The sequence below is a fragment of the Amphiprion ocellaris genome, chromosome 16 (assembly GCF_022539595.1).
Source record: "Amphiprion ocellaris isolate individual 3 ecotype Okinawa chromosome 16, ASM2253959v1, whole genome shotgun sequence".
In the NCBI taxonomy this organism is placed as follows: Eukaryota; Metazoa; Chordata; class Actinopteri; family Pomacentridae; genus Amphiprion; species Amphiprion ocellaris.
Genome location: NC_072781.1, coordinates 19,018,060 through 19,045,584, shown reverse-complemented (window position 1 = coordinate 19,045,584; position 27,525 = coordinate 19,018,060). Strand labels below are relative to the sequence as shown.

At 40.1% G+C, this 27,525-nt stretch overlaps 3 protein-coding genes across 16 annotated transcripts in view; 2 read left to right on the top strand and 1 right to left on the bottom strand.

Moving 5' to 3' along the window:
• Positions 1-8,375, top strand: part of LOC111573102 (sorbin and SH3 domain-containing protein 1) — a 45,982-nt gene extending 37,607 nt beyond the window's left edge. For 9 of the 14 annotated variants that reach the window (XM_035951367.2, XM_055018277.1, XM_055018275.1 and 6 more), the window contains 8 exons: positions 145-259; positions 494-619; positions 752-946; positions 1,173-1,694; positions 2,362-2,457; positions 4,220-4,407; positions 4,532-4,638; positions 5,000-8,375. In XM_035951367.2, the coding sequence (XP_035807260.2) occupies positions 145-259; positions 494-619; positions 752-946; positions 1,173-1,694; positions 2,362-2,457; positions 4,220-4,407; positions 4,532-4,638; positions 5,000-5,067 (1,417 nt within the window). In that variant the 3' untranslated portion in view covers positions 5,068-8,375. The remainder of the gene's footprint in view (positions 1-144; positions 260-493; positions 620-751; positions 947-1,172; positions 1,695-2,361; positions 2,458-4,219; positions 4,408-4,531; positions 4,639-4,999) is intronic. The other 5 variants (XM_055018283.1, XM_055018282.1, XM_055018281.1 and 2 more) reach the window with 4 other exon arrangements.
• A 4,991-nt stretch (positions 8,376-13,366) lies between these two features.
• pdlim1 (PDZ and LIM domain 1 (elfin)) lies at positions 13,367-21,927 on the top strand. The gene is made up of 7 exons (XM_023277094.3): positions 13,367-13,613; positions 14,679-14,830; positions 15,339-15,423; positions 16,548-16,732; positions 18,783-18,931; positions 19,070-19,187; positions 21,262-21,927. Exons 1-7 carry the CDS (start codon positions 13,521-13,523, stop codon positions 21,446-21,448), a joined length of 969 nt encoding a protein of 322 aa, XP_023132862.1. The 5' UTR covers positions 13,367-13,520; the 3' UTR covers positions 21,449-21,927.
• A 111-nt stretch (positions 21,928-22,038) lies between these two features.
• On the bottom strand, positions 22,039-23,408 carry neurog3 (neurogenin 3). Its single transcript, XM_035951349.2, has 2 exons — positions 23,313-23,408; positions 22,039-22,997 (listed from the first exon to the last, which is right to left on the bottom strand). Exon 2 carries the CDS (start codon positions 22,994-22,996, stop codon positions 22,343-22,345), a length of 654 nt encoding a protein of 217 aa, XP_035807242.1. The 5' UTR covers position 22,997; positions 23,313-23,408; the 3' UTR covers positions 22,039-22,342.
• Between the last annotated feature and the right edge of the window lie 4,117 nt (positions 23,409-27,525).

Here is a 27,525-nt window from a genome sequence, read left to right as displayed (position 1 = left end):
TGCTGCCAAAAAAAATCTGACAATCACGGGAAATTACTGTTTAGAATAGCAGGAGAATGGTAATGATACAAGTGTAACCTAATCCCACCCATCTGATCCTTTTTTTTAATACATGAGAAACTGATCTTTCTACATGTTTTTCAGGGAATTACCATTTCAGAAGGGAGACATTGTGTACATCATTCGACAAGTGGATCAAAACTGGTATGAGGGCGAACATCATGGAAGAGTTGGTATTTTCCCTCGAAGCTACGTTGAGGTATGTTCAGTGTGTCTGCCTTCCTTTTACTCCCAATAAGATTTCAAGAACAGCTAACAGCAGACACAGTTGTTAAATAATACATTCAACTATAGTTTCTATTTTTTGATAGTGCCGCAGAACTACTGTCTTTGTCATCTCTACCTGAATTTAAAGCATTTTTGAGATGCTACAAGTCGAGTCATTTTTTGTTTTGTTGATCAGTCTGTTTTGTTCATTTGTCTTCTTGTGCAGCTCCTCCCGCCGACAGAGAAAGCACAGCCAAAGAAAAGTGCCCCAGTGCAGGTACTGGAATATGGAGAGGCTGTCGCCCGCTTCAACTTCAATGGAGACACAGTGGTGGAAATGTCCTTCAGAAAGGTGAGGAGTGGGATTAGTCATTACAAACTGAACATGACGTATTTCTCAGTACCAGTGTTTTAGTGTCACAAATTTCTTAATTTCACATCACGTTTGCTACAAATGTTCTGAACCTACCCTGTGTGTGTTTAGGGAGAGAGGATCACACTGATTCGCAGAGTTGATGAGAACTGGTATGAAGGCAAAATCTCAGGCACCAATCGCCAAGGCATCTTCCCCGTCACCTACGTAGATGTGCACAAACGACCTCGCGTCAAAAACGGGGTGGAGTACCCTGACCCACCCATCAGCCAGTCGCCACAGCGCAGCACCAATGCTTCTCCTCAGGTGAGAACTCAACCAAACTTGGATGTAGTTGAAGGTAAAGCTGGTGTCAGATTGACCCACATTTTATCAGTAGTCCCTTCTATGTTCACCTTGACACCCACCTTTTGGTTTGTTTTATCCACTCAATTTGTCTCATCTTTAATTTCCTTTTCCTTCCTCTGATCCCCTCCTCCTCTCTCTGCCTCCATCTTTTTTTCTCCTTCCACGACCCCGTTGCGCTAAAAAGCTGTATCGTAATCGCCTGACCACGTCCCCCCTGCCTCTCCCTCGCTCCCCTCGCCGCTCTGTGTCCCCTGAGGTCCACGCTATCTCCTCTGAGTGGATCTCCCTGACTGTGGGAGGTGGAAGTCCTCCTGCCGCTCCCACCCCTCCCCTGCCGCCGCTGCCCACCGTCTCCTACCGCTGTGGCGAGTACCTGCCCCCACCTTTCTCTGCCAGCCCCGTGCCTCCCATCACCGGCAGCCCATACTGCATCTCCCCCATGGCCTCCCCATCTGCCTCCCCTCTGCCCCCGCCTTACCCGCCCAGACCCAGCTCCGCCACTCCTTTCCTCACATTCACCCCACCTCAGGGAGAGGACTTCCTGCTCTCCCGTCCCTCCCCACATCTGTCACGTAGTGTGAGCCCTTGCGGTGGGCCGGTGCTGGAGGGCTGGCTGAGGGGGGAGAAGGAATTGACAGAGGGGGAAGGCGCTGAGGGGGACACGGGCCGTGCAGCCCCGGGCAGCAGGCAGAATAGCCCTGCAGAGGTATCTTCTGCATGGTGTGTGGTGTTGCATCTCAGGCTCACTGTGGAATGTGGGCTTTTGGCCACTGTTTGATTCTTACAGTAGATGCTCTGAAGTAATGAAGCAGAAATCAGTGTGTGGAATATAGAGGTGCAGATTTGACCTGAAGTTGATTTAAGCCTCATGGAGGGATGGTCTGCTGGTTTAGTAAAGACAGACTGATTAAACTGGTCACATTGCTTACACCTGCAAGTCTGCATGTGGTGTGTGCTCTACTAACACGCAAAAGTTTTACAGTGTTTGAGTGTTTATATAGTGAGTTTTACGTTTCCTAACTGTGACAGACTAAGAGGAGATATTGTGCCTGCACTTCCAGGATTGATCTCAGGTTTCTCTGTCTTCATAAAATTCAGCATATGGTTGCATGTTGTTGCTGTTCCATGCAGAGGTGTGATAACTGAGATGTCGCTAGAGGTTGTAAGTTTATATAGGACAGTGACATTTTTATTAGTGAGTATTTATAGGTTTCATGTGTTGGCTTCTGTTTCAAAAGCTGTTGCAAGTTTGAAATTTCGACCTAAAAGGAAACTCAACCCGACCGCCTCGTAGGTGTAGAAATGTTTACAGCAAGTAAATAATATCCAAAGAAAAGTTGTAATTTTGACATGTCCATGCTGATGTGTTGCAGTTTGTAAAGAACGAGGCCGACTATCACGGACGGAGCTCCAGAAGCCCTGTGATGCTGTTTGACATCCATGATAACAACAATGTTAACTCATTTGCGGTAAGGTAGTAGAAAGTTTCTTTGGAACTGTCCTAAACAATTTAAAAAATAAAGTGTTTCTTGTTATGTGACTTTGTCATTCCATTACCTTTTAAAACATAAAACCTTCAAGATGCATTTAACTCGCATCATCTTTAACTTTCATCATATCTTATGTAGTTGTTCTACATGTTTGACATGTCAGATAAGAAATAACAATTTTTTCAATATCACTTTCATTTTTATCAGTATGAAGCTGGAGCCTGTTAATTAGCTTAGCACAAAGACTGAAAATAAGGGAACAGCTAGCTCAGCTTTGTCTGAAGCTAATAAAATTCACCAACAAGCACTTCTGAAGCACCACTAATTAACATTAGCATTATTTCCTACAGAAACACTTTACACAGTTGTGTGCAGCATATTTTCTTAATAGGGTGCAGTGGTGTGCTGGAGGGTTACCAGGTATATTGAGCCTAAAGTTTGAGTTTTCAGTGTCTATGTTTTGAAGGGTTTATGTTTAGTTTTTGGTATTTTATATTGGCTGTAAGACAGATCCCTCCTTCACCAATTTGTTTCCTGACGATTCTCTCTGAGCGACACAGATTCTCAGAAGAGGAAATACAGTATACTGCTATATCTGCAAACCTGTTGAACCACACATTGTTATTTTCACTGAATAAAACCATGTGGTTATAGTGGTAACTGTTTGTGATGCAGAAATGCAGTTTTTATATCTGGCCTTCATGTGCTGGTGCTGCAGCTAATGGAACACGGGTTAGAAATTGATTAGTCTGTTGGCATTGGGGAATATTCAATCAATAATAATAACATTAATTTCACTTTGATTTGGTCACAACTAAAGCATCCTTCATTATGCACCTCTTGAGTGTCATGTGTAAAGTTTCAGAGCTTTAAAGTGCAGCTGTCATTGTTAGAAATAAGCAGCTACATTGAGAGTCACTGAGTGATAGAACAGTATGTCAGTTGTGACACCCATTATCTCCACCTAACACAAAGGAAGCTTGCTATGTTGAATATGGCTTTTTGTACAGCCCTAAATTTCAGTGCATATTAACTAAAGCCTGCTGCAAAGATTGTTGAATGTGACTGGATGATGTCTTTGAATTTCATGTCTGTGATGCTGTGACATAAGATTTAAAAAATGACAAAAAAAACAACAATATAGAGCTAATTACTTTAATTACCTTCATCATTATGTGTTATTTTTCAAATGGCTATTATCTCATCAATATACTTCTAAAGCCAGCTTTGTTTGTTTGTTTGTACGGTTATGTTGTTTTCAGTCTTTATGTAAAGCAAAGCTAGCCAGCTACTGGCTCCATCTTCATACTGGCAGTACAGATGTAAATGTATTATTAGCCCTCTCATTTATTTCTCAGTGAATAAGAGTACTGTCTAAAATGTTGAACTATTCCTTTAAGCTATACATACCTGCTTCCCTTTATTTCTGCATGCTCATACTGACTAGTATCCTGTAAAAGTAACTAAAAACTAATATTTCATGTTTCCTGTCTACATGCTCCCACTCTGGTGTCCTGCCTTTTCATGTCTCTTCTCCTGGGCTCCACCAACATCCCCTTCACTTTTCCTCCCGAATTTTAACGGATCACTTCCTTTTCTGCCTTGCTACTTACCGGACCCACCTTCCTGTCTTCGCCCTCCCTTTCTCCCTCTCTAACTCTTCACATCCCCCCTCAACTTCACCTCGGCCTCCACCGGGACTCGCTGTCTGTCTTTCTCTGACGACTGCTACCACTACTAGGAGGCAGTGTGTAATGAGATCTTGAATATAGCTGAGACCTCGGTGAGGTACTGCAGCACCCTGTCCCACCACCATAATGACTCTGTCCTCAGACTGCACCCCCACCCCAGTAAACAATCTCTCATCATTTCCCAGCAACCCCAGTCCCACAGCAGCAGCCCGGAGCCAAGCCGTCTCAGCTGTGGAATGTGAGTAAGATCTGTTTCGGTTTCAGTTTCACACTGTTTTTTAAAAATATTTCTAGGCAACATTCACATATTGTGTCCCCTCTGCTATGCACGTTTGCCAATTTATTGCTGTGTGCTGCTCCAGTTTCCAGGCTTTGTACAGTTATGTGCCGCAGAACGAAGACGAGCTGGAGCTGCAGGAGGGGGATCTCGTCAGCGTCATGGAGAAATGCGATGACGGCTGGTTCGTCGGTATGTGCTGCGGGCCTCCGAATAGATTCCTCAGACCTGCAGTCACACTCACTGTGTCACATTAATCCATATAGGGTTTCTGCAAAATGAGAGCAAAGGACTGCACGCGTGCAATGTGCATGCTCAGGCCTCCTGGAGAAGTAGAGTCATTTCCACTGTGTCACATTATTTTTGATACAGGATTTCTAAAGAAGGAGAGCAGTGGACTGAAGCAATGCACATAAGAAGGCATTTTACAGAATTTTAAATAAAGCTCAGAGAGGTTATTTTTCTACTAAAACTAGCCTCACATTAACACTTAATCTCAGCGACAGTCCCTTTCCTTTCTTCTCCCTGATCAGTGTTTTTTTTTTCTCTACAGGTACGTCAAAGAGGACAAAACAGTTTGGGACTTTCCCTGGGAATTACGTGAAGGAGGTGAAACTGTAAAGATATCTAATCTGGCTGTAACACATGGTTGCCTGTCAAGCTTGGGAAGTCATTACTATCGCACATGGCTGTTGGTTAGAATAGTCATTTAGCCAGGCGAATATATTTTGTCTGGGAAAGTGATCAGTTCGGCCTGAGGTATGTCAAACTGCAAGAGGCGAAGACGGGGACAGCTCACTGGCCAAACCTCAGTACGGTGCACACCTTGGTCACATGTTACACACTTCTTGACAGAATTCGTCCGTCTCCACACAAGGAATTTCTCTGTGAAAACCTTCCACAAATTAGCTTTTGTTGTACAAATAATAGCTTCCATTTTCTCCATGTGATTTTACAAGTGTTTACGTAGCACCTCAGTGTAGAGGCCGGCAGCAGAGCAGTGTATGGATCAAAGAGTGGATCTTATTACCAGAAGTGGACCTTGAAGGAGTCAGAATGTATTTATATGTGTTGAGCTGTTTGTCATGAGCTACCTTTCAGGAGCAGAGGTGTTACACGTGATTGGCAAAGAGTGATGCAGACCATGCATCTCAAAAATTTTAAGAAATCACATACTTTTGATTTTTTTTGTCTAAATAAAACTTTAAGGGTTTGGATCAACTTACAATGCAGACGTGAAATTAAATGTCATTCTCTGACTCTGTGAAACAGACGTTTGTGTCAGTTTAGAAAGAACACTGTTAAAAATCAGTGTCCTTTTGAGTTTAGATATACTAAGCCCTGTGTACGAAGCACCTTTAGAAACTGATCCGACATACCTGTTTTGCTTTCTTTTCTATTTTCTGAATGGTTATTAAATCAGTATTGTATTCACAACTCAGTGTAGCCCAGATGCTTTAGATACCAGTTCAGTATTGCCTTTATTTTCTATCCAAAGGTTCTTATACAGAAGTTATTAACACGGTCCTGTGCATGACTAGAAACACTAAAGTGTTGCTGTGTGCTGTTAGCTTCTCTTTTCCTCAGTTACCACATGGACTGTGTTGCATGTCTCAAAAAAGTGAAGCGAAACTATGTAGACACACACCCTGTATTTTCACAAACAATGTATTTGTCGAAACAGAAGTAAACTGTGTTTGCTGATGCCTGTAAGGTAGCTGGTGGTAGACGCCTGGCTTCAGTCCAACCTTTGGACAGGCGTGGTAGCACTTAACTTCCTATTTGGTCATTTAGGAAGATCCCACCTAACACGATAATAGCAGATTAATCAGCGATGACCAAAAGCTATTTGATGGTTTAAGTGAAAGCCGACGAGGTGTCTTAGAATATTGTCATGATGATTTTTAAAAGCATATTGAGATTTTAACCATGCCCTTACTGACAAGACTGTATATGTACGTGTAAATGCCTACAGAAAACTTTAAGAGGCCTTCCAAATATGGCTACATACTTTCATATGTAATGACTATAAGGTCAGCATCAGTACAGCATGCACCGTAAAATCAGACTGGAGCATGAAACACTATCAGCCACCACCTCAATATCTGCACCTTTAGCTTAAAGAAAACAGAAGTAATGACAGGGTTAATGCTGCTCTTTGAACTTCAATAGCACCCTGATGGGAGATTACTTTCAATTCTGCTATCAAAGCATCAGAGTCGTCTTCCTGCGAGTACAGAGCTCCCCCATCTCCAGCACCGTAGATCCTATAACAGACCCCATACATCACAATGCATCCTCTACACACACACACACAAAGAAAGATGATAGCTATTGTTTTTCTTGGCTTATTTTTTCATCAAATTCCTTGTTGTCATCAGTCTCTGCACTTTGCTCATCAGTCCTGGCAGAGCTGTCAAGTAGTACTTGCAAGTAATTCTTACTGCTTGTTATGACCTGCACGGTGCGGCAGATGGGTGTAGTTTGTAAAGCAATTGCTAAGAAAAGTGTTTTAAAGTAAGATACTTTGAAGCTCCAAGAAGCTGCGTGCAAAGATTATCATCATTTCCCTGCTGATACAGTTCTGAGATACTGTTGCCAGACCATCAGTGGTCCTATCTTTTTGTTTAGCTCTTTATGATGGTCTGAACACATCAAATCTGAAGCATAATGTGAATTATAGGAATATAAGACAGTGAGACTCATAGATCTAGAAGTGTATGCTGACTGTGTCTTTGTTTTTGCACCAGAATGTGTAGCTACAGTTGTGCAGTGATAATAAACATTGACCTGAAATGTAACACATATATGAAGTTTAGTAACTGATGAATTAATTTAACCAAATTCAGTACAATCAGTGTTTCATCCACTGACATTTACTATTAAATCAGGTTTGTTTCTTCCTGTTCAGATCACCACTGACTATTTTGCCAACATCAGCAGGGGGATATTTTCTCAGCAAGATAAAACACGTAATATAATACACTGCATTGTGGGTTTGCCTGTATAGCACTGATATAATGTTCACGTATTTTGTTCCACCACAGAAGCATGTTTTTTTTTTTTCTCCCTCCACTGCTGGCTAAACATTTTGTTCCTCTGTAACTGCAGCTCCTCATGAATGTGTTGACTGGTTGGGAGTCTGTTGACCTGCAGCCTTGTTAAAATAGTTTTTCTTCCGTGATGGAACAAAGGGAGATAGGTTTTCTGTCTCTAACACAATATACAGCAGGCAAATAATCAGTCACTGAAACACAAAGTAAATCCTGTTTCTGTGATTTCTGTGCTCCATAAAACGTCACAGGATGTATGAATGTATGGATATATGAATGTGGTGCAGGCAGTGTACACGTAATATGTTAAAAAAAAAAAAAAAAAGCAGTACGGCACAAGAAGGATTGTAAATATGTAAAATAAAAAATAGACTGCGAGCAATGAGAGTGTCACATCGAGCTCTCTGTCCCTTGCAGTGGTTTATTTGCCTGAAAGATTTTTGGCAAAGCACAGAGTGGAGCGTTACTGAGCACAGAAAGTTTGACGCGTTTGAACATTACGCTGCCATTTGTGAGAATCATAATGCCTTATGTTAGATACAAAATTGTGCCTCATTTTCATTACATTTTTTTGTCACTGAAATGTATCCATGACATATTTAATGTAACCATGGTTTTCCCATTAGTAAATGTTGGGAGAACATTTACTAAGAACTTGTCTGTTACTGTACAAGTACCTAAAAGTGTGACACGATGCTTCAACATAATGATTAATAATCATAAAAATGGACTGGTTTGATAAGACGCACAACCTGCAACAGGTTTTGTTTGTTTGCTTCAATTTGCAGTGCTGTTACATTGACAATATTAAAATAAAAATACTATACACTGCTGTGACTTCGGTATTATGCAATATTTAATAAACCATTTAAACCATTCGGTGTTCTACCTGTTTTGATTTCTAGCAAAGACCTGAATGATAGCAGAGGTAAAGGTTTTGCTGCATTTAAGCTTATGTTGGTACATTAGTCATCTGGAATTGTAACACTCAGTGATGGAGCCAGACAGTTTTTATAGGGGTGGACATGCTGAGAACATTACTCACACTGAGGTGGCACAGAAAGTGATATCTCGTAAATATTTCTGTCTGCATGGCAAACTAGAGATAAACAGTCGCACTTACGGACAATTTAAAATCACCAATTAACCTCAGCATGATTTGCACTGTGAGAGGAAGTCGGAGAACCCGGAGAGAACAGGGAGAACATACAAACTCCATGCAGAAAGATCCCAGGCCTAGACTGGGAGACGAGCCGGGGATCTTCTAGCTGACTCCCAACCCACTGTGCAGCCCCCATTTTTATTAACATCAGTCTGAATAGATTTTTTCAAAATGTGGAACAGTTGTTTCTTTTAATTGTTAATATTACAGTTTTTATTGCATTCCGGTTCAGATATAGCTCCAGGAGTATGGCTCCTTGTCTCAGCTCCTGAATAAAGAAGACTCTGGTGGCAACGTGATGTTTTCTGAGCAAGGAGATGTGCAAACTTTGCATGTGAATGATTTTAAAGGCTGTGAAGTGGAGCCAAAGGTGGAGCCGTTTGCCACTCAGCTGTCAGTTTGTTATCTGATAATCTTTTTTTCTTTGATGTAGCACGTTGTTTAGGCTGAGTGCTGCCAGCCAGGGTGGCATCTTGCTGGCACAGGGCTCCCACAGAAAAAATAAAACATTCAGAATGCTGACAATTGCACATATTATATCACACGTGTATCGCACATCACCTCAGTATCATATCACTGTGTGAGTCAGTTAACCTTGGCAAAAAGGACGCCCTCATTCTAGTTCGTAAGGTCGCCAGCTCAGAAGTATGATATCAGCAGGGGCCGTTGTAGGTTGCTGTCACCTCAGGTCTTTCCACAGGAAGGCCAAATTTAGATGGAGCTGGGGAATCTATTAAAAGGTGCATCTCTAACTTTGTACAGTACTGATGCAATCATTCACACTGCAGAATGCTACCAGCCATCCATCCATTAGCTACACCCTCCTTATCCAGCAGAGGATCATGGGAGGCTGAAATCTTTTCTAGCTGACACAGGGCCAAAAGCAGAGTACGCCCTGGACAGAAGAGGTCACCGGTCTATTCCAGGGTCAACACAGACAAACAATCGTGCTCACTCAAAATTCCAGCCAATTTAGAATCACCACATAATCTACCATGAATGTCTTTGGGCACAGAAAACCCACGCAGGCACAGGGAAACTATGCAGACTCCACACAGAGAGGCCCCAGGTGACCTGTAAATTCCCAGGATGTTTGATCTGTGAGGCAACATTTCTAACCACTGCTACACCGTGTCACCGTGTAAACCACAATTCATTCATAGCACTGGGAATATGTAGTTTCACAGGCATACTGTTGCATTTTTTCTGGTTTGTGCAACATTATTAAGTCTACTATAAAACCAGGCTTCAAACCAAGCAGGTGAATTGGTTTTGTCTTGTGGGGGCTGAAAGAGGATTTTCTCCAGGGCATTAAACAGGCTACAAGCACCACAATGGACGGTGGTACAAGTTTATGCTACAATTAATTTCTTTAGCTTCTGATTAAATTCAATACTCTGAGGGTCTCATTTACATTTACAATATAGCCAAGTAAAGATGGTAAAAAAGTAAAATAAAAATTTTAAAAAGTTAGCTTGTAATCTCAGTCTAGAGCAGAGGTGTCAAACATGCGGCCCACGGGCCTAAACCGGCCCTGCAGAGTGTGCAATCCGGCCCTCAGAGTGTAAAAATTACAGAGAAGACATTAACTGCAGATTGTAAATTTATAAAATTGTAAATTTAAAATAATTCCTAGATCTTGACAAGTTGTTTTAATCATAAAGTAAAATACTAGATTGTTCATTGTTCTTTAGTCACTGTGTCATTTTTGTAACATTTTGTTTTTGTTGTTTTTTGTCTTTTTTGGTCTAACTTTTATCCTTTGTCTCACGTTTTTGTCATTTTGTTTCTCATTTTTGTCGTTTTGTATTTCCTTTTGGTCTCGCTTGTGTTTTTGTCTCATTTTTTTAAGGTTGTGTTTTACTTTATTCCTTATTTTCTGTATCGTTTTTGTCATTTTGCTTCACACTTTTGTCATTTTGTGTCTCATTTTTGTAATATTTTGTCCTGTTTTTGTTGTTTTTTGTCTTTTTAAAAGTAAAATACCATGTCATTCAGTTCCAAATACCTGTGACTAAATGTTTTGTTCCTTTGTAGACACTCTATGATCTGTAAGTTGTAATGTGTAAATGATAAACCGAGGCATAGTGTTGTTGAAACTGAATTTATTTTTCTTCAGAAATTTCAGGTTGTTCATGATGTTTTGTAAAAAGATAATTCCTTAAATGTGAATATTTTCAGAATGTACATTTTTGCACTAAAACAAAGGAAAAATTTGGAGTTGGAGTTATTTCTAGGTTATTATGCTGTGATTTTACTGGTCTGGTCCACTTGAGATCCAATTGGGATGTATGCGGCCCCTGAACTAAAATGAGTTTGACACCCCTGGTCTACATAAATAATTGTGGCTGCTGCTCAGATTCCTGTTCAGCAACATCATGTTCATCTGTGTTGGATGGTTTAAATCCCATTAAGGTGATGATGCTGACAGATGTGTTTTTACAGCATCAACAGTCGGTAGCAGTTCCACTCTCCACTTGAACTGATCTAACACATTGTGAGGGCTTCTCTTTAAAACAAACAGCCTCTCAGACCTCTCTGGCAGAGCTGAGGGGCTTTTGAAGGATGCACAAGAAAGGACGTGTTTCATTCAGGCCCTCTGTCTGGGTCCCTTTTCTCTCCACTTTCAGCAGGAATCCTCTGACAGGAATTCAGGTTTTGGGAGCGGCACATTCCACATCCTGGGATTTGAATCGACCATAAATGGTAAGTTTGCACATAACACGGTGACGTAAGGCAGGCCGACATCCTAAAACAAACAGTGGAGCTCATCAGAGAGCAGGAAAAGAGGTGAGGCACCACTCCGCTCTGTTTTCACTATGCGGTCATTACATACCATTCATTGCTTGAGTTGCTTTTTTTTCGTTGTTTTACTGTGTTTTTAAGTGTATTGATGATAATTTATGCCATTTATTGTCAAATGTTGTAAGTATTTTTATAAGCTCTGTGTCTGTAACCCTCTGGAAGTGTTACTCTCAATTTAAAGTCTTTGTCTAGTCCTTCATTTCTTCTTCTTATTGTTAACAAACTGCTTAAAAAGACCAAAAGCTGCAATGAGTTACTTTCTAACTGTCTGTGACATCCAGTCCCAAGCCTTTTTTTCCTACCTAAGATATATATCTTTAAAAACTGGCCACACAAGTATAGGTTTACATTTTTAAGCATTTAATAAATCTTCTATGACAGCTGGCTTATTTTGAACAAATTACTCAAACACAAGTAAAGCGTGCACCGGGCAGAGTCTATTTACAGATGTTATCATGTAGATTAATACAGATTTGGTTAGTGAGTATTTACAGCAGCTGGAGGGAGTATGTGAGGCAGAATCAATATCAAACCTCAGTGACATTAATTATCGATCAGTCAGTCGGGCTTTATTTGGATAGCATTTTTCAATACAAATGAAATGTAACGCCATCATCCAGCGCACCGGTGTGGCTCATTATTACTGTAGTTTTTATTAGAGTTCTGCTGTAGAATTGATATCTTAAGCCTTGGCTGCTAAGACTATAGAGTTAATGATGCACAGCGATATCATATCATTATAGTTGGTATCGGTCAGTAAAGGCTCAGGCCCAAAATGAGCACTGACTAGCAGAGAAAGCCTTTCAGGTTAAAGGTTAAGAGTTTGGTTGGAAAATGTTGCATAAAAATAATATGGTATGTTTAGGTCTGTCACCAAAGTGGCCATTCCCTTCGTTATGCAACTTGAAGCCTTGATGCACAGTAAAGTTGGAAGTTTTAACGTAGTGGTCTGTGGGGATTGACTCACTTTTGTAGGACATTCAAGGAACTGCAGTTTTTGACTATGCTGGCTTCATTCTTCAGCCTTGTGGGTTACTACTTGGTCTTCACCTGCAGACCATCGGTGGACCGTCATGATAATAGAAAACAGAACTAGAAAAACACTCAGAGAGCGCAGTACTCCGCCATGGTTGCGCAGTCGTTGTATGATTTCCGACGGATAAGTCCTGATCAGTCCGCAGCAGTCGATTTGCAGTAGGATCGCAATCATGTGATGGTCAGCAGGCAGTTGATGTAACGTTCACTTGTTGTCATAGTTACAGTGACACCGTGCCGCTATCTCGCAATGATACAGAAATCTTTAACAAATCCGTGAATCCAGACTATAAGCCACATCACTGTCAAAATGTAATGAGGTGGTCCTTTTGTCATTTCTGACCTTCCCTGAAAATTTCATCCAAATCTGTTGGTCCCTTCTTGAGTAATGTTGCTAACAAACAAACAGACAGACAAACAAACCAATGCCAATCGTCACATAACTCCGCCGTGTAATAATACATTAGTTCTACCACAGGGGAGACTTAATGTTCACTGCAATTACATGTAAAAAAAATACGTGCATTTTTCAGTATTAGCCAAATTTAGCTGGTAATTATTGGATATCAACAAAAATCCTACATTGTGTATTCCTAAATAGAAGTTACCTAAATAGTTTTGCTCTTTTTGTGACATTTGTTGACAATAAAAACAATAAACTACATTCTTGGAATTTATCTTCAAAGTATTTTATGATGTGAAAATTGAATAAAATAAAGTCTATCCAGTGTATTGTTCTTAAGAGGAGCTTGTCTAACATTCCCCTACACATGACGGAGTGATCCATCAACTTAATACACGATCTTCAGTGTCTCACTTATCAGCGAGGAAACTTCCACCTCTATTCGTCCAGCACTAACCTGAGGGTCCTCCTCCTCTATGCTGAGAGCTGCAGGCAGCAGCACACTCATGACCATCCATTACTGCACATGTCACAGCAGTAGGAAGTGAAGCAGGGATCTGAGGCTGATCTACAGATACAGGTTGAACTTCAGTCGGCCGTTAGAGAGATCCACGTTATGCCTCTCCGGGTGGTGATTCAGGGTCCGGGGCCCTGGGGCTTCAGGCTGGTCGGGGGGAAGGACTTCGAGCAGCCGCTGGCTATTTCCCGGGTAAGTTAGTTTCACCGTTTAGTCGCTACTTGTTCTTTGAGTGGAACCACACCTGGACTGAAACTCACCTCGTTGTTTCCTCTCGACTTTACAGAGAAACTGAAAGAAACTCAGTTAGAAGCTGTTAACTGAAGATACCTGAGTGTTTTAGCTAGCGTTAGCTAACTGTGTAACGTTAATGTGCTTTTATTGTACTTTTAGGTGAGCTAACGATATTAATGACCTGTTAGCCAGTGTTTTACTTCGAGCTGTGTAAATAATGTCCTACATGAACCACAGTTATATTAAACAAGATACTGAACTTTATGTTATTCTGTGATTATTTTCATAACGGTCGCCTTTACGTCATGTACAGTGACGTAAAAGTTGTAATACTATGTATTATAGAAAGGCTCTTATATGTTATCTACTAGGTTTCTTACTTCATTGAAAACATAATTTGCTGTGTAAAACCTAAACTCTTCTTAATTCTGACACCCCTGAGCATCTTTGTTCTGGCTCACAGCTGTTTCTGCTCTTTGTGCTGCTTCTCAACAGCCTGCCTGGTAAAACATAAACTTTATGAAGCATCTCATATTATGATACTCTGATCAGCCAGAATATGACTCTCCACTGTGTACTTTGCCTGAGTGGAGGCTGCTGTTCCTGTTGTAAATGTTGTTCCTACGGTCAGTCCACTCTACCCATGGAAAAGTGATTAGGAATTCCTGGACTGTGCCACTCTTTCTTTCTCTCTCTCTGAGCTCCAAGCCTTTATCTCGGACAGAGCGACTGTCTGAATGAAAACACCTCTCTGCAAGTGGCTTTGCTTCTGTTCACTGTAAACAAAGAAATGTGTGTTGAGGTTCTTGAAGGTCAGAGTCAAAACAGTATCACAGAAGAACTAAGCCCTGAAGAGAAAATAGCATTTCAGGCTACTATTTTACACCCAAGTTGTGTTCATTTTCTAAAGAACATTTCAAAAATGCATTTTAAAATGTGTCAAATACTTTAACATCTTACAGTCTGTGGTCACGTACTGCCCCAAAAGTTACTTTTCTAAACTTTATGCCTCCTGTGATGCAGGTCAACCCCGGGAGTAAAGCAGCCCAAGCCAACCTTTGCGTCGGAGACATAATCATGGCGATCGATGGAGAGCCGACAGAGAACATGACTCACTTGGAAGCACAGAACAAGATCAAGGGCTGCATAGAGGAAATGGTGCTCTCCATAGACAGGTGAGTTGTATCAACATGTGTCTGATCTGCATAGTCACAGGCCTGAAAATCAGTGAGTAATTTGAGACGCCTCAACCGCAATCCAGGTGTTCGGCAGGTTACACTATGTTTATTCATTCTGTTTGAGGGCTGAATCTGTCTTTTTGTTTTCCTTGATTCAGAGAAGTGTCTGTAAGCTGTGTCATTTCACTGTGTTACATCATCCTCTCTAGTAGCTGATGATTTCAAGCAGTAACAATGTTGAAGTGGATTCATCAGGCAAGCTGAAGCAAATATGTTTGTTCTCGTTAAGAAAGACTGCGTTGAATGCATGAAGGGTGTGGTGAATGGCAGAGACGCCAAGCACTAGAACATACCTGCAAGGGCCCTGTTAGCCCTGTTTGTAGCTGTTCATATGCAGAAATAGAAATAAAAATTCAAACCTGTTATATTTAAACTTGCTTTGTGTAGAATTATTACATGTTCATTGCATCTTTCAAGCCTTTTCTTTCCTTCCTCTGTTCCTCAGGTCAGAAACTAAATTGTGGTCGCCGCTTTCGTCTGAGGAAGGGAAAACGCATCCGTACAAGATGAATCTTGCATCAGAGCCTCGGGTGTGTGTGAACATCAAAGCTGGATGTAGGACGTACTTGACCTTTATAAAATTACTCCAACTCTGTCATTTAGAGTGAAATCGGGAAATCCCATTTAAAGGTAGCCACAGACTTTCTGAAAGCCTGAATGTTCGTTGCTCACTGTGCCTGCAAAGGCTTGTGGGATTTTTTCTTCACACTGCCAACTATGAAGTCATTGTTTACTTCCCAACAGGAGGTTTCCTAGGAGACAGTAGTTTATCAGCCAAGCTCTGATGCAAGCCTCAGTTCCTGCCCGCTGAGTGGAAAGTTGAGGCCAATGTGTGAATTCATGTAGGAAACGGTGTTCAGGCCTTGTGTGCTTCGCAGGTCACAACTGCTGTGCGTTTTTCTCACGCACATAATAACACACGTTTCAAGCACTTGTCTGGAATCGGGCAGTTTGATGTGTCTTCACTGTTTTACTTGTTCAAACATTTCTATCATGCTTTTTAGGCTGTTGTAACTTTGGTCCCTGCCAGTTTCTTTTTGCAAGTTTACTTGCTTGCACAGACTCTGGGGTATTCTGCAATTTAGATGTCAGATGCTTGAAGCATGAGCTATATTTGGAAGCATTTCTGTGTTCCCACTGTGAAGCATGAGCTAGATTTGGAGGTATTTATATGCCCATTTTTATGACAGGCCATGACATGCTTGTCTCTGGCTGGTTAGGTATAATTAAAGCAGAATCCATAGTCACGCATTATCCTGTTAAATTATATGTGACTTTGTTTTCGGACTAGAAGCTTGAGAAAGAAAATTAGAAAGTTTTGGCGTTTTCAGTTGAAGAAAGTTTCCAAGTCTGCAGATGCAACATTATTAAATTCATCGCTAAAAACTCTAGAGATCGGGTGTTTCCACATGTTAAATTATATTCCTAAACCATGTAATCACCACTGTATGTTCACACATGCAAGTTGATAAAACATTTCAAAATAAAGGTTCATCTGAAAATGTCAAAAGTTATGTCCACTGCATATAGTTTGCACAGCGAGTGTTGCATGTTTCAGACAGTATGTGAGTTTTAATTTGACAAACATTCTGAATCTACAGTTCTAAAGCTTTTGTTAAAGCATTAACAGACATTAACATTAATTTTTTTACAGGAGGTGAAACACATAGGCTCCACCCACAACAGGAGCGCCCTGCCTTTCACTGGTTTTGGCTCCAAAGTTGTGACCAACCAGTACAACAGCCCCTCTGGTCTGTACTCCTCAGAGAACATCAAGAACTTCAACTCATCAGTGGACGAAGTGAAGACCATGGCTACAGCCAACAACCCCAACAACATGTAAGATCCACTCAAATGATAGCAGGGACGGGTTTGGTTCAGTCAGGACGGACCCAGATCAAATATTATTATGTATTATTTCTAAACTAAATCTCTGGTGAAGAGTGTCAAAACGATACTAAAACTTCAAATGAATAATATGCCAGTCCAAAATGCTTTCTCTACTCACTGCAGCGTATCTAGACTCAGCAGGTATTTGCTTGGGTCTTCACCGAGTATAAATGCGGCAATAAATTGTGATTTAAATTCACCATTCTACAATTTAATGGCACCTTCAGTTTTAATTTATGTGATTTTCATGCTGTATGAACATACTGACAGCATCACGGTATGGTTGCATGTAGTGTTTGTTATTATGGCTGGGTGCTGGGGAGCACTTCATCCCAGCACTTCCATCAAAAAAGTGCTGAGATGAAGTGCATGGGTTCTGTTTCTGTGACCACAATCAACAATATCTTGACAACATATCGCTATCTAACAGCCGTTGTATAATAGGATAGCATTTACCCTAGTTTCATCATTTCTGGCAGCCCTATCGTACAGCTCACAATAGAGAGACACAGCCAGAACCAGCTATTCTATTTTCTTGGTCACCAGGGTGACGGTTACTGTCCGCGTGATTGGTTGACTGAAAATGAATGAGGTGGACAATGCCCGCGGTTTTCTAAAAAGTCCTGAGATTTTCAACTGTAATGCTAAAAGGTGGAGCACTCTAACAACAGACACTGGGTGCAGCACTTTTTCTGTAGGTGGACACATTTGGCAGCATGTACTCCGTCATCATGGGAAAGGAAAACAAACAGTGGTCTTCAGAAAAAATTATATGTAGACACTCTGCCTCATAATTATTAATATCCATTATGGAAAAAGTCAGATGACTACACTTTATGGATCTTTTAGGAAGTTCAGCAGTTACAGAATTTGTTGAGAAAGTTGCATGTGAAGATACATTGACTCTGCAATGGAGGTTTGTGTCAATATGACGAGCACTGAAACACATACCTTCATGAAACATTTGTTTTGCCCTTTTAAAAATAGTTTCTGTACAAACACAGCTCTCTATTTGGCTTTAAGTACAACATTTTGATTTTCCTCCAGCTCTGAACTGAAACTTGTAGATTGACTGTTTAGAATACTCTGATTCATCACTTTTTTAAAACTTGGTTAAAGATTTACAGTGTTTAATCTAAAAAGAAAGAATCACAGTTAATTTGAGTTTGGAATAAGATTCCCTAGAGCTGTTTTCTAAGTTTACTCAGCAAAATTTAAGATTTAGAGGCAGCTCCCTAAAGGCTGGATGATGTGTCTTTGCAAGTCATTAGTAGTGTGGTTATTGTTGGCAGGCATGTAGGAGTTCTCAACCATAGTCAAATAAATTACGAAAGTTGTATTACTTTTGTGCAACTTTTAAGACCAGAAAAAGATGACAATGTAATACAATTTAAACTGTACTACAATATTAAAAACAAAGTTTTTGACATTATTACTCCGCCAAGGAACACGGTGGAATTATGTGACAATCGGCATACGTTTGTTCGTCTGTCTGTCTGTTAGCAACATTACTCAAAAACGGAATAATGGATTTGGATGAAATTTTCAGGGAAGGTCAGAAATAACACAAGGACCAACTTATTAGATTTTAGCAGTGATGTGACTTACAGTCTGGATCCACAGATTTGCTAAAGATTTCTGTATCATTGCGAGATAGCGGCACAATGTCACTGTAACTATGACAACAAATGAATGCTACGTCGACTGCCTACTGAGCAGCCTTGGTGGAGTACTGCGCTCTGAGTGCTTTTCTTGTTAAGTCTTTGGTCTTAATTCTGTTTAGTACTAAACAGAAGTGTGACCTTTCTGGAATCCAAATACAAAAGTGTCCGAGAACAAGTGGAAATAATTGAGAGAAACACTGAAGAGCAAAGGCTCTGTCATTTAATTTCCTTTTACTGTCATAACTCTTTATGTGTCAATGAAAAGAAAAAGTGTTTGCCTCTTAGGAAGGTTTTGACGCTTTGTATCCTGACTCCTGCTGATAATTTCTTTGTAGAGTTCCATCAGATCCGTCAAAGTCAGGCAAGCGGCCGCCTGTAGCAGCAGATTCAGAGGTCTACAAGATGCTGCAGGAGAACCAGGAGTCTGATGAGCCTCCTCGACAGTCGGCTTCTTTCAAGGTGCTTCAGGAGATTCTTGAAACAGGTACAGTTAGTAGTTTTTATTTCATCTTCATCAATTAGTAATGTTGGAGTATTTCGTTTGGCTTTGGGCCACACTGTGAACCAGTGAAATCTTAAAAAGTATGTTAACATTTTCCATCTGTGTATCTGATGTTTGTAGGTGACTCAGACAAACCATCAGGCTTCAGGAGTGTGAAAGCACCTACAACAAAGATCGGATCATCAGTGGGGAACGCTGAGAAGTTACCCATCTGTGACAAATGTGGATCTGGGATTGTGTAAGTATTTTATGATTCTTCGGCAGTGCTGTTTTACAGATTAGGTCTGTCTTTTGGGGGGTTTTTTTGCACTGCACAAAAGAGGTTTATTTATTTATTTAATTTTTGCCTCATCTGAATCCGTACCTCAATCACTGACCCAGATCTGTTTTCAGCTGCTCTTTTGACATCTACTTTCTTACTTTTTTTTGCCTTTTTACATTCTTAGCTCTTCCATGTTTTGACCAAATGTTGTGACTCAACAGAGAGGTTCCCAAGCTGTTGTTGTCTTTTTGGAGTTTGTCTCCTCCTTGTGGCTGTACTTTAGTAAAAATCTCACGACAGACTTGTTTTCCTGAAGCCTTGCTGCTTCCCGTTCTGTTTAGTCTTACCTTTAAGTTTACTTAAATTAGAGCGTTTTCCCTTGAACTTCCGTAAAAGTTTTTGTCTCTTCTTAATTTTAGAACAATTTTATATTCAGTATCCCTAGAAGTGTCTGTTACGTAAAACAGGTATTTTTCAAATGACTGCCTACTCTACATGTGCACAGGTATTTTTTTTGTTTTAAAACAGAGTTTGTCCTCTATTGTTGTTAAAAAAAATAAAAAATATCAGTCCATATAAAAACAGAAAAGGGACAAGTACAGTGATGTGAGAAGCATGCCAAACCAACATTTAGTGATATAACTGTAACCCTACAGCATGTCAGCCAACCAGAAGTCTAAGCCAGCTACCAGGCCCGGAGAGCAAATGACGAAGGTGTATCAAGGAAGTGGAAAGTCATTTGTGTGGATTGGCTTTGGCCTCCACTTTCATTCCTCAAACTAGTGGAAGAATAACTCTACGTCTACACTACCATTCAAAGTTTGGGGTCACTTAGAAATGTCCTTATTTTTGAAAGAAGCACAGTTTTTTTACAATGAAGATAACATTAAATGAATCAGAAATCCACTCTAGACATTGTTAGTGTGGTAAATGACTATTCTAGCTGGGAACGGCTGATTTTTAATGAAATATCTACATAGGGGTACAGAGGAACATTTCCGACAACCATCACTCCTGTGTTCTAATGCTACATTGTGTTAGCTAATGGTGTTGAAAGTCTAATTGATGACTAGAAAACCCTTGTGCAAATATGTTAGCACATAAATAAAAGTGTGAATTTTCATGGAAAACATGAAATTGTCTGGGTGACCCCAAACTTTTGAATGATAGTGTGTGTGTTCAGATGTAAAAAGTCCTGTTAGCAAAATTAGCATCAGGTCTGCCATTGAACAAAATTGGTTCATGTAAACAAAGGAGGTGGTGAACTCTCACAAGCTACAACTTAGTAGTTCACCCTGTCAACGCGTCAACACTGCAAGTCGTTTCAAAATATCTTCATTCTGGAAGCAGTTTTCAAATAGGTCTGTTTTCAGTGACCTAAAACTACATTTGTATGTGGATGAAAGACCAAAATGCATTGAAAAAAAAACATTTTAATTAGTACACGTGAACAGAGTCTAGTTTAAATACAATTCACTAAGCAAAGCTTTATTGTTAGAGTTTTCAAACTTAGGATAATGTTTTCTATGCAGTGTCAGCTCAGAAATCAGTTTTTTTCATTTTTTACCATTTTAACAACTGTACCATCTTGAAAAGTATGAAAAAGGAGCTAGTCATATTTTTGCTAAAAACACACAATGCAGCCTCATTTCAAATCCAGCTGGGACATTTGTTGAATTGCTTCCTGACGTTTTTGTCTGTCCCCAAAACACCCTTGAGATATGAAAGTAAATGTGCTCTTCCATTTTCATAGCCACAGTCTGTTCCAGTTCATCCAACACCTTTAGGATGAACTGGAACATGAACTTGTATCCTTTTCCCCCTAACTCTGATTGAGGTTGACAACTTTTACAGGTGAACTTGAGCCAAACCATGTTCCTGAATCTGTTGTAGCAGGACATTATTGTCTATGGTTTCAATTGACATGTTCACATATGGAATATACTTTTCTCCATTTAGTTGAACGAATCATTTAAATCCAGCTCATGAATCAAAGACATGAGCTTAGTTTAACCTAATATTTAATGGGATCTTTGTATTTTCACTTCAGGGGGATGGTGGTGAAGTTGAGAGACAAGTTCCGTCACCCCGACTGCTACACCTGCACAGACTGCGACGTCAACCTAAAACAGAAGGGACATTTCTTTGTGGAGGACCAGATTTACTGTGAGAAACACGCACGTGAGCGAGTGACCCCACCTGAGGGCTATGACGTGGTCACCGTCTTCCCCAAGTAGAGCACTCACGGAGCTCGGCCTTGGACTGCACGCCACTACAGGACGCCATGACGCAATCCAAGACATAGCAACACTTAACTCGAGCTACTCCTAAGACTATGAAACGGTCTCTACTCCCACATTGTGCTTCAGTGCTGTCACTGGTAGGCAGGACAGTAAGGAATTAAATGTTAAAATGTTCATTTGCACATTAAGTTTGGCCTCTAAGAAAGGAAAATTGACAAATACTAGGAGATGACATTCATTCCTTCTCTCCTTAAAAGTGATTTGAATGACAGCCACTGTGTCTTAGTCATGTTTGTCTTTGTTCATTATGTTCTTTTGAATGATGAAACAATGTAAAAGCCGGAGTACTTTTCAATAAAAAAAAACTTCATGTTTTCTACAGTTTTTATTAAATAAATAAATGTAGTTTTATACAGGAAAAATAACACAAAAACACATGAGTGTCATTGCCAAATAAATACGTTTAGCTTAAACCCTGTTGTCTTCCAAGATTACTGATTGTGCTTCATGTTCTTTTAATGATATTGTCTGTGGTTGTAATTCTGCTGCAAATACTGGGAGTTCACACATGATCATTTCAGTGCCTTTTAACACATAGAAATTGCCTGAAATCATAGTTACGACTTTGGAAATGTAATTTTAACAGATTCTGTTTGGTTCCCAGTTTAAGTGCTTTTTAAAAAAATACACACTGAAGATAGAAAATGCCACTACAGTCTTCTATATGAACCACATCATTTACATTTAAGATCAGTTTTGATATCACTGATAAAGCAACATGCCTAAAACTTTTCCATGCAGGTTTTGTTCTTGACTTTTTTTTTTTTTTTTTTAAGACTCGAACATAATCTTTTCACCAGGCAGTTATGCAGCTGTGATCATAAAAAGTCAATAGTGCCAAGTATTTCTGAGATCACTTTCACCGCATTTGAAATAAAAGGTCACAGGGAAAGCACTGGACTCATCTCTTGTAAAGAGTTTACAGCTCGCTTCATCCACAGATTTGTAAGAGATGCTTTGGTCAGTGGTTCCATATCCAGCCTCTGCAGGTGATACTGAGTCCCACTCTGCAGAGAAAACACTCGCCGGGCTGCTCAGATCTGACGCCAGGTAGTCCGGCGTGTGTCCGTGCTGGTCGGCCATGCGCAGAGTCTCGGTCAGAGCCCAGATGTAGTTGCGGGCAAAGCGCAGCGTTTCGATCTTGGTCAGCTTTGCGTCTTCGGGCAGCGCCGGCAGGATGCTTCTGAGCGCGTCCAGAGCGGAGTTTAGGTTGTGCATGCGGAGACGCTCCCTGTCGTTTGCCTTCATCCTGCGCCTGCCCCGCTGTCCGGACTGCTCACATCTGGATTTAGGATGCTTCACTGAGGACGACTTCCCTCCAACGGCAGTCAGTGGTTTTAGAGGCAGATTTTCATTGGAGGGTCCTGAAGCGTCTCCAGCTTCTTTCACGGGGCTGCAGAGTGTTGGAGGAAACCTGCTGAGCGTCACCGCATCCCTGGACGTGCGCAGGTCATCTGGGGCGCAAGTGGCTTTTGGAGACATCCTGTGGAAATCAGAACATTTTTATTTACAAGGCTGAATATAATCAGTCCATCGCTAAAGAGAGAGCTGGTATCTGCAAGATTCGACAATAAACAACACCAAATACTACCTTCAAATTAGTCCAATCTTTTTCATTTTGTTTCAATTGCTATTGATGCTTAAAATATATTTCCCAACTTTTCCACAAGACTCAAATTCTTTCTTTTGCCCCTTTAAATACTTAAATGACTCAGAATAACCTTGCAACAGCACCACTGTCTTAAAAACATCAACTGGAAGATCTAAACTCCAGATACATGGATATGTTTGCACTTACTTTTGAAGTCGTGACAGGTGAAGCTCGAATAAAGAGACAGGTAGTTGTCCTCTCCTATAGCTGGAGGTAGCAGACAGTGTATATGTGCAGCTGACAGTGAGGGATGGATGCGCATCTCTGTCATTTTATATGGCTTTTATCTTATCTTCTTGCACCGTGGACGCCTGAATCAACAGCGCCTGTCAAGTGTCCAATCAGCTTCCAGGCAGCGTGTCCTTCACCCTCTCCCTCTCTCTCCCTGCTTCTTCACAGAGCTCTATTTCTTTGTGTATTCTTTGTAATATTCACTTAAATGTATGTGTGGTAAAGTGCCACAGTTCATGTTAATAGTTTTGATGTTTTATAGCCCGAGTGGGTTCAAACTTACTTTTTCTTGGATTGTGCCAATTAGGGAGAATTCAGGACCACTGATGACTCTGGGCTGCTGCTCTGAAGACCGTTTTGTAACTTTTTGCTGTTGTTTTTACTATTATTTATTATTTTTCGCCGGTCAGCCGTGCAGTCACTTCCCGATTTTGCCAATCAAATGCTTGAGATCTCAATGGAAACTCCTGTGACCTTTGCTTTATGTTGGGTTTCATTGAGGTGATGTGCTTGTGTTTGATACCAGAGTGCTCCAGGGGTAACAGCAGAAATGCTGTCATAAACTAAAAGCACACATGTCCATCATAAAGCCGAAACATATTGGTTTCGACTGGGTTTTACGCATTAAAAAAAAAGATCTGGCACACAACTGTAGATGGTCAGTGCTCAGCTTCGTTGGAGGCTGTCAAGGTCGAAAATCAGTTTTGTTATTTTTATTTATTATTATAATCAGTTTTAATGCCTCTATGTTACAGTTTATTACTGGCAAGGCATTTAAATTAAACCCGGTGCCTTATTTTATTGCGCAAAAGCTATGGAATCATTGTAAATTCTTAACATATCACTGCATTTGTTTCCACAGAGATTTTTTTGTTCATAGAAGGTTTGAGTTTGCTTTTGCTAATGTGATCAGATCCCTATCCTTTAGAGGTACTTGTAATGCCACCTTTTACGCACTCAAAATATTGGCACATGCCCTGCAAGGTGCATAGTGACCATGGCAACTTGGTAAGGTAGCTTCTAAAATCAAATCACTTGCATCACAGTACTCAACACCTAGGTCTAAAAAACGCAACAAACTCGCCAAGATTATTTAAAATTAGCTGTTTATTATTAAGCATACAGTTGCGTATTTGTGATTTTGCGCACAGCACAAGAGGTGATAACGTGGATATTAAAGATTTTTGAGCTGCTCTAAGTTGGCCCTTCTGTAACTATTGCTGTCTTGAGTTATTGTAAAGAGTAAGTTACTTCTTTTTTCGCGCAGAAAAGCTTACCTATTTCAAAGACAGGCTCTTTTTTATTTTAAAATGTCATAAGAATTTGGACTAACATTTGCTTGATGCGCAAAGCTCCGGTATTTGGACAAAGGCGATTACGCATGAGGCCAGCTAACAAAGAGGACTTGAAAGGTTGAAACCTGCTGTGTGAATTGATAGTACAAAGGGTCTTTTTGTGTGCTGCAACAATAAAAGCTCGATTTCTCAAGTAATGTGAGCCTATATCTGTGCGCTATGACATCTCCAAAAACCTGTCCAATATCGCCATGATTCAGTGGCGCATTATGTTTTTATGATATTACTTTATTTTTAGAAGGTTAAAGATTAGTAAAATGTGTCAACAATATGCAGACACGTTTTAGCTTTGGTGGGGGAAAGGTGGGGAGCTCAAACATGATTTACAATAGCCAACAAAGGATCACAAAAAGCTCTCCTTAACTTTCTGTCTAAATATGTGTTTTGGGAACAATCTGATAACCATATGCTTTCAATAAACTGGACAAATACACTTGTGAGATAGGAGATGGTGGCTTGCTGTTATAAAAGGCACGAAAAGTCTAAAGTAAACTGAATATTACCCTTTTACAAATAATCATTGATGCCAAATCCATATTCGGATATCACGGACAGGTGTGGGTTTGAAGTTGTCAGTCTCTCTCCTTGATTTTTATCAGTGTGCTGTAGTGTCCTGCTTGTTATGCAAAGTATAGGCAAACATAAGCGCCCAGTTGCTGTGGAAATGGCAGATATCGGAGCAGACTTGCTACGAAAAGTGATTTAACAATATTTAACAATAAACTGAGCAAGCTCCGGAGCAGGTGATACCTGCCCGATGCTCCTGATTAATACTTCCTCTACTACTTCACTTTACAGTCTCTTTTGCTTATTTATTAAACGAAATCTATTTATTATTATTTTAGCAAACAGAGGTACCAGGTGGGGCTTTATTTTCGTCTTCAGCTTTTTGTTTGAAGGACGTTTTGAGGGGGACAATCAAAGTCCAACAACTCGCTGACCAGATTGTTGTCATCCCAAACTAGCAGCGAAGCCATTCAATGTGCCCCCCTCCTCTTCTTCTTTCTGGCAAAGAGCTGCTGGGAGAGAAAAAAGAAAAACGAAACTTCTTTAAGAAAGGAAAAACATCTTAAAAACATTTAATTGCAACCCGGATGCCATATGTACACCTCTTGTAAAACCCCTCAACAATGTGACTGCCTTTTAGAAAGTATGGAGTGCGTCTTTGGAGACGTGTGCGCTTTTGGAGAGGTGCGCGCATCGTGACCAGCATGACCTCGAACACACTTTACACAAGAAGTAATTCACTTTTAATGTGCTTTGGAGTTTCCTTTCACAGGCAATGCATTGTACCTCTCACCCCAGCTTTTGAAGACAGTGTACACCAATTACAGTGGAATAGCTGTCCTTTGGAGACGGTTTGTCTTTTTGTAAGGATTGGAGATTTGAAGCACAAATAGGACTGTGGCTGCAAGTCGCCCCCTCTCACCCAATAAACTGCTCCAGAATGTTTTTTTCTTTGTTTCTGATCGCTTGTTTTAAGATGTTAAGCCCTGTGTTCATTAGTGGCTCTTTGGGGATAAAAAGAGCAAATGTGAATTGTCTGTAAATGGATGGAGCCCTCACAGGATGTAAAGCATTAAGGCCACAGCCATTTATATATTTATGAAGTAGCCAATAAAGATTTGTATATTGATTTATTTTATTTTAATTTAATAATTCAGAAAACTCGCATACCAGGATGTTCTTTGTTTTGCAGCTTTAATTTGAAAAGACTCATTTAATCCTAGTGAAATACAGAAATTTGCATATAACTGCCTGTCTGGAGGAACTATTTTCCATAAATTAGATATATCCTTCCACTGTATTGTGCATTGTTACTCAATATGTCCATCATAGACAAATGTTAAATTAAATAACTGATGAGGATATCTTGTCAAGTGTCTTTAACTGTACATATGAACCCATCGCATTTTTCTGTAGCTCTAGTATACCTCTAGTAAATCACAATAAACTGGGAAATTATCTGAGCTGAGTTAAATGTCTGAGAAGGGCAATACAAATCTAAAGTTTCCAGTTAAAGAGTACGTCACACACACTCACAGAGACTCTGTGCATCACAAGCTTAACACATTCTCTGACTGGTTTGTATCAAAAATATTGGTCCATCAATACTGCAGAAATATTTGATAATTACTGCAGCTCCAGTAGCTCCTTGATTGTTTAAAAAGACAAACACATTTTTTCTTTATCAGTACGACATTAGTAACTTAATGCCTTCCAAAGAGCAGAATTTATCTCCATTAAAACTGCTATTAGTCTCAGTATGTGTCATGTTGTTGGACTTGTAGTTACAGTCCTCGGCAGCTCTGCGTCGCTGTTTATACTCCTACAAAGAAAACATCTCACCTTATTATAAAAGTAGCACCGAATGATGCCTTTCAAAATGTCGGAAATATGGAAACTATAGGTAGGATAAAGGTGAATAGTCACAACACATTGGTCGGTAAGTATGTTTTACAGAATTATAACCAATGTCAAAGTCCAGAACTTTAGAACTGTAGCTCATTCGCTGTTATTCTTTAACCAAGAAGCATTGTCTTCTTTATTTGTAATATTTGCAGAGATTTTGTGAGCTTTAGCCATCTAGATCCAAGTTTTACAGCATTTAAGTAAGTTAAAAAAAAAAGAATGAATTATTATTTTAGCATGGGAAAAAAAATAATACATGGCAGTTTACAAAATCATTGTTCAGTGAAAATGATGTACCTCCAATAAAATATTAATATAATAAATATTTAATTATTATTTTAATAAATATTTTTAATATACAA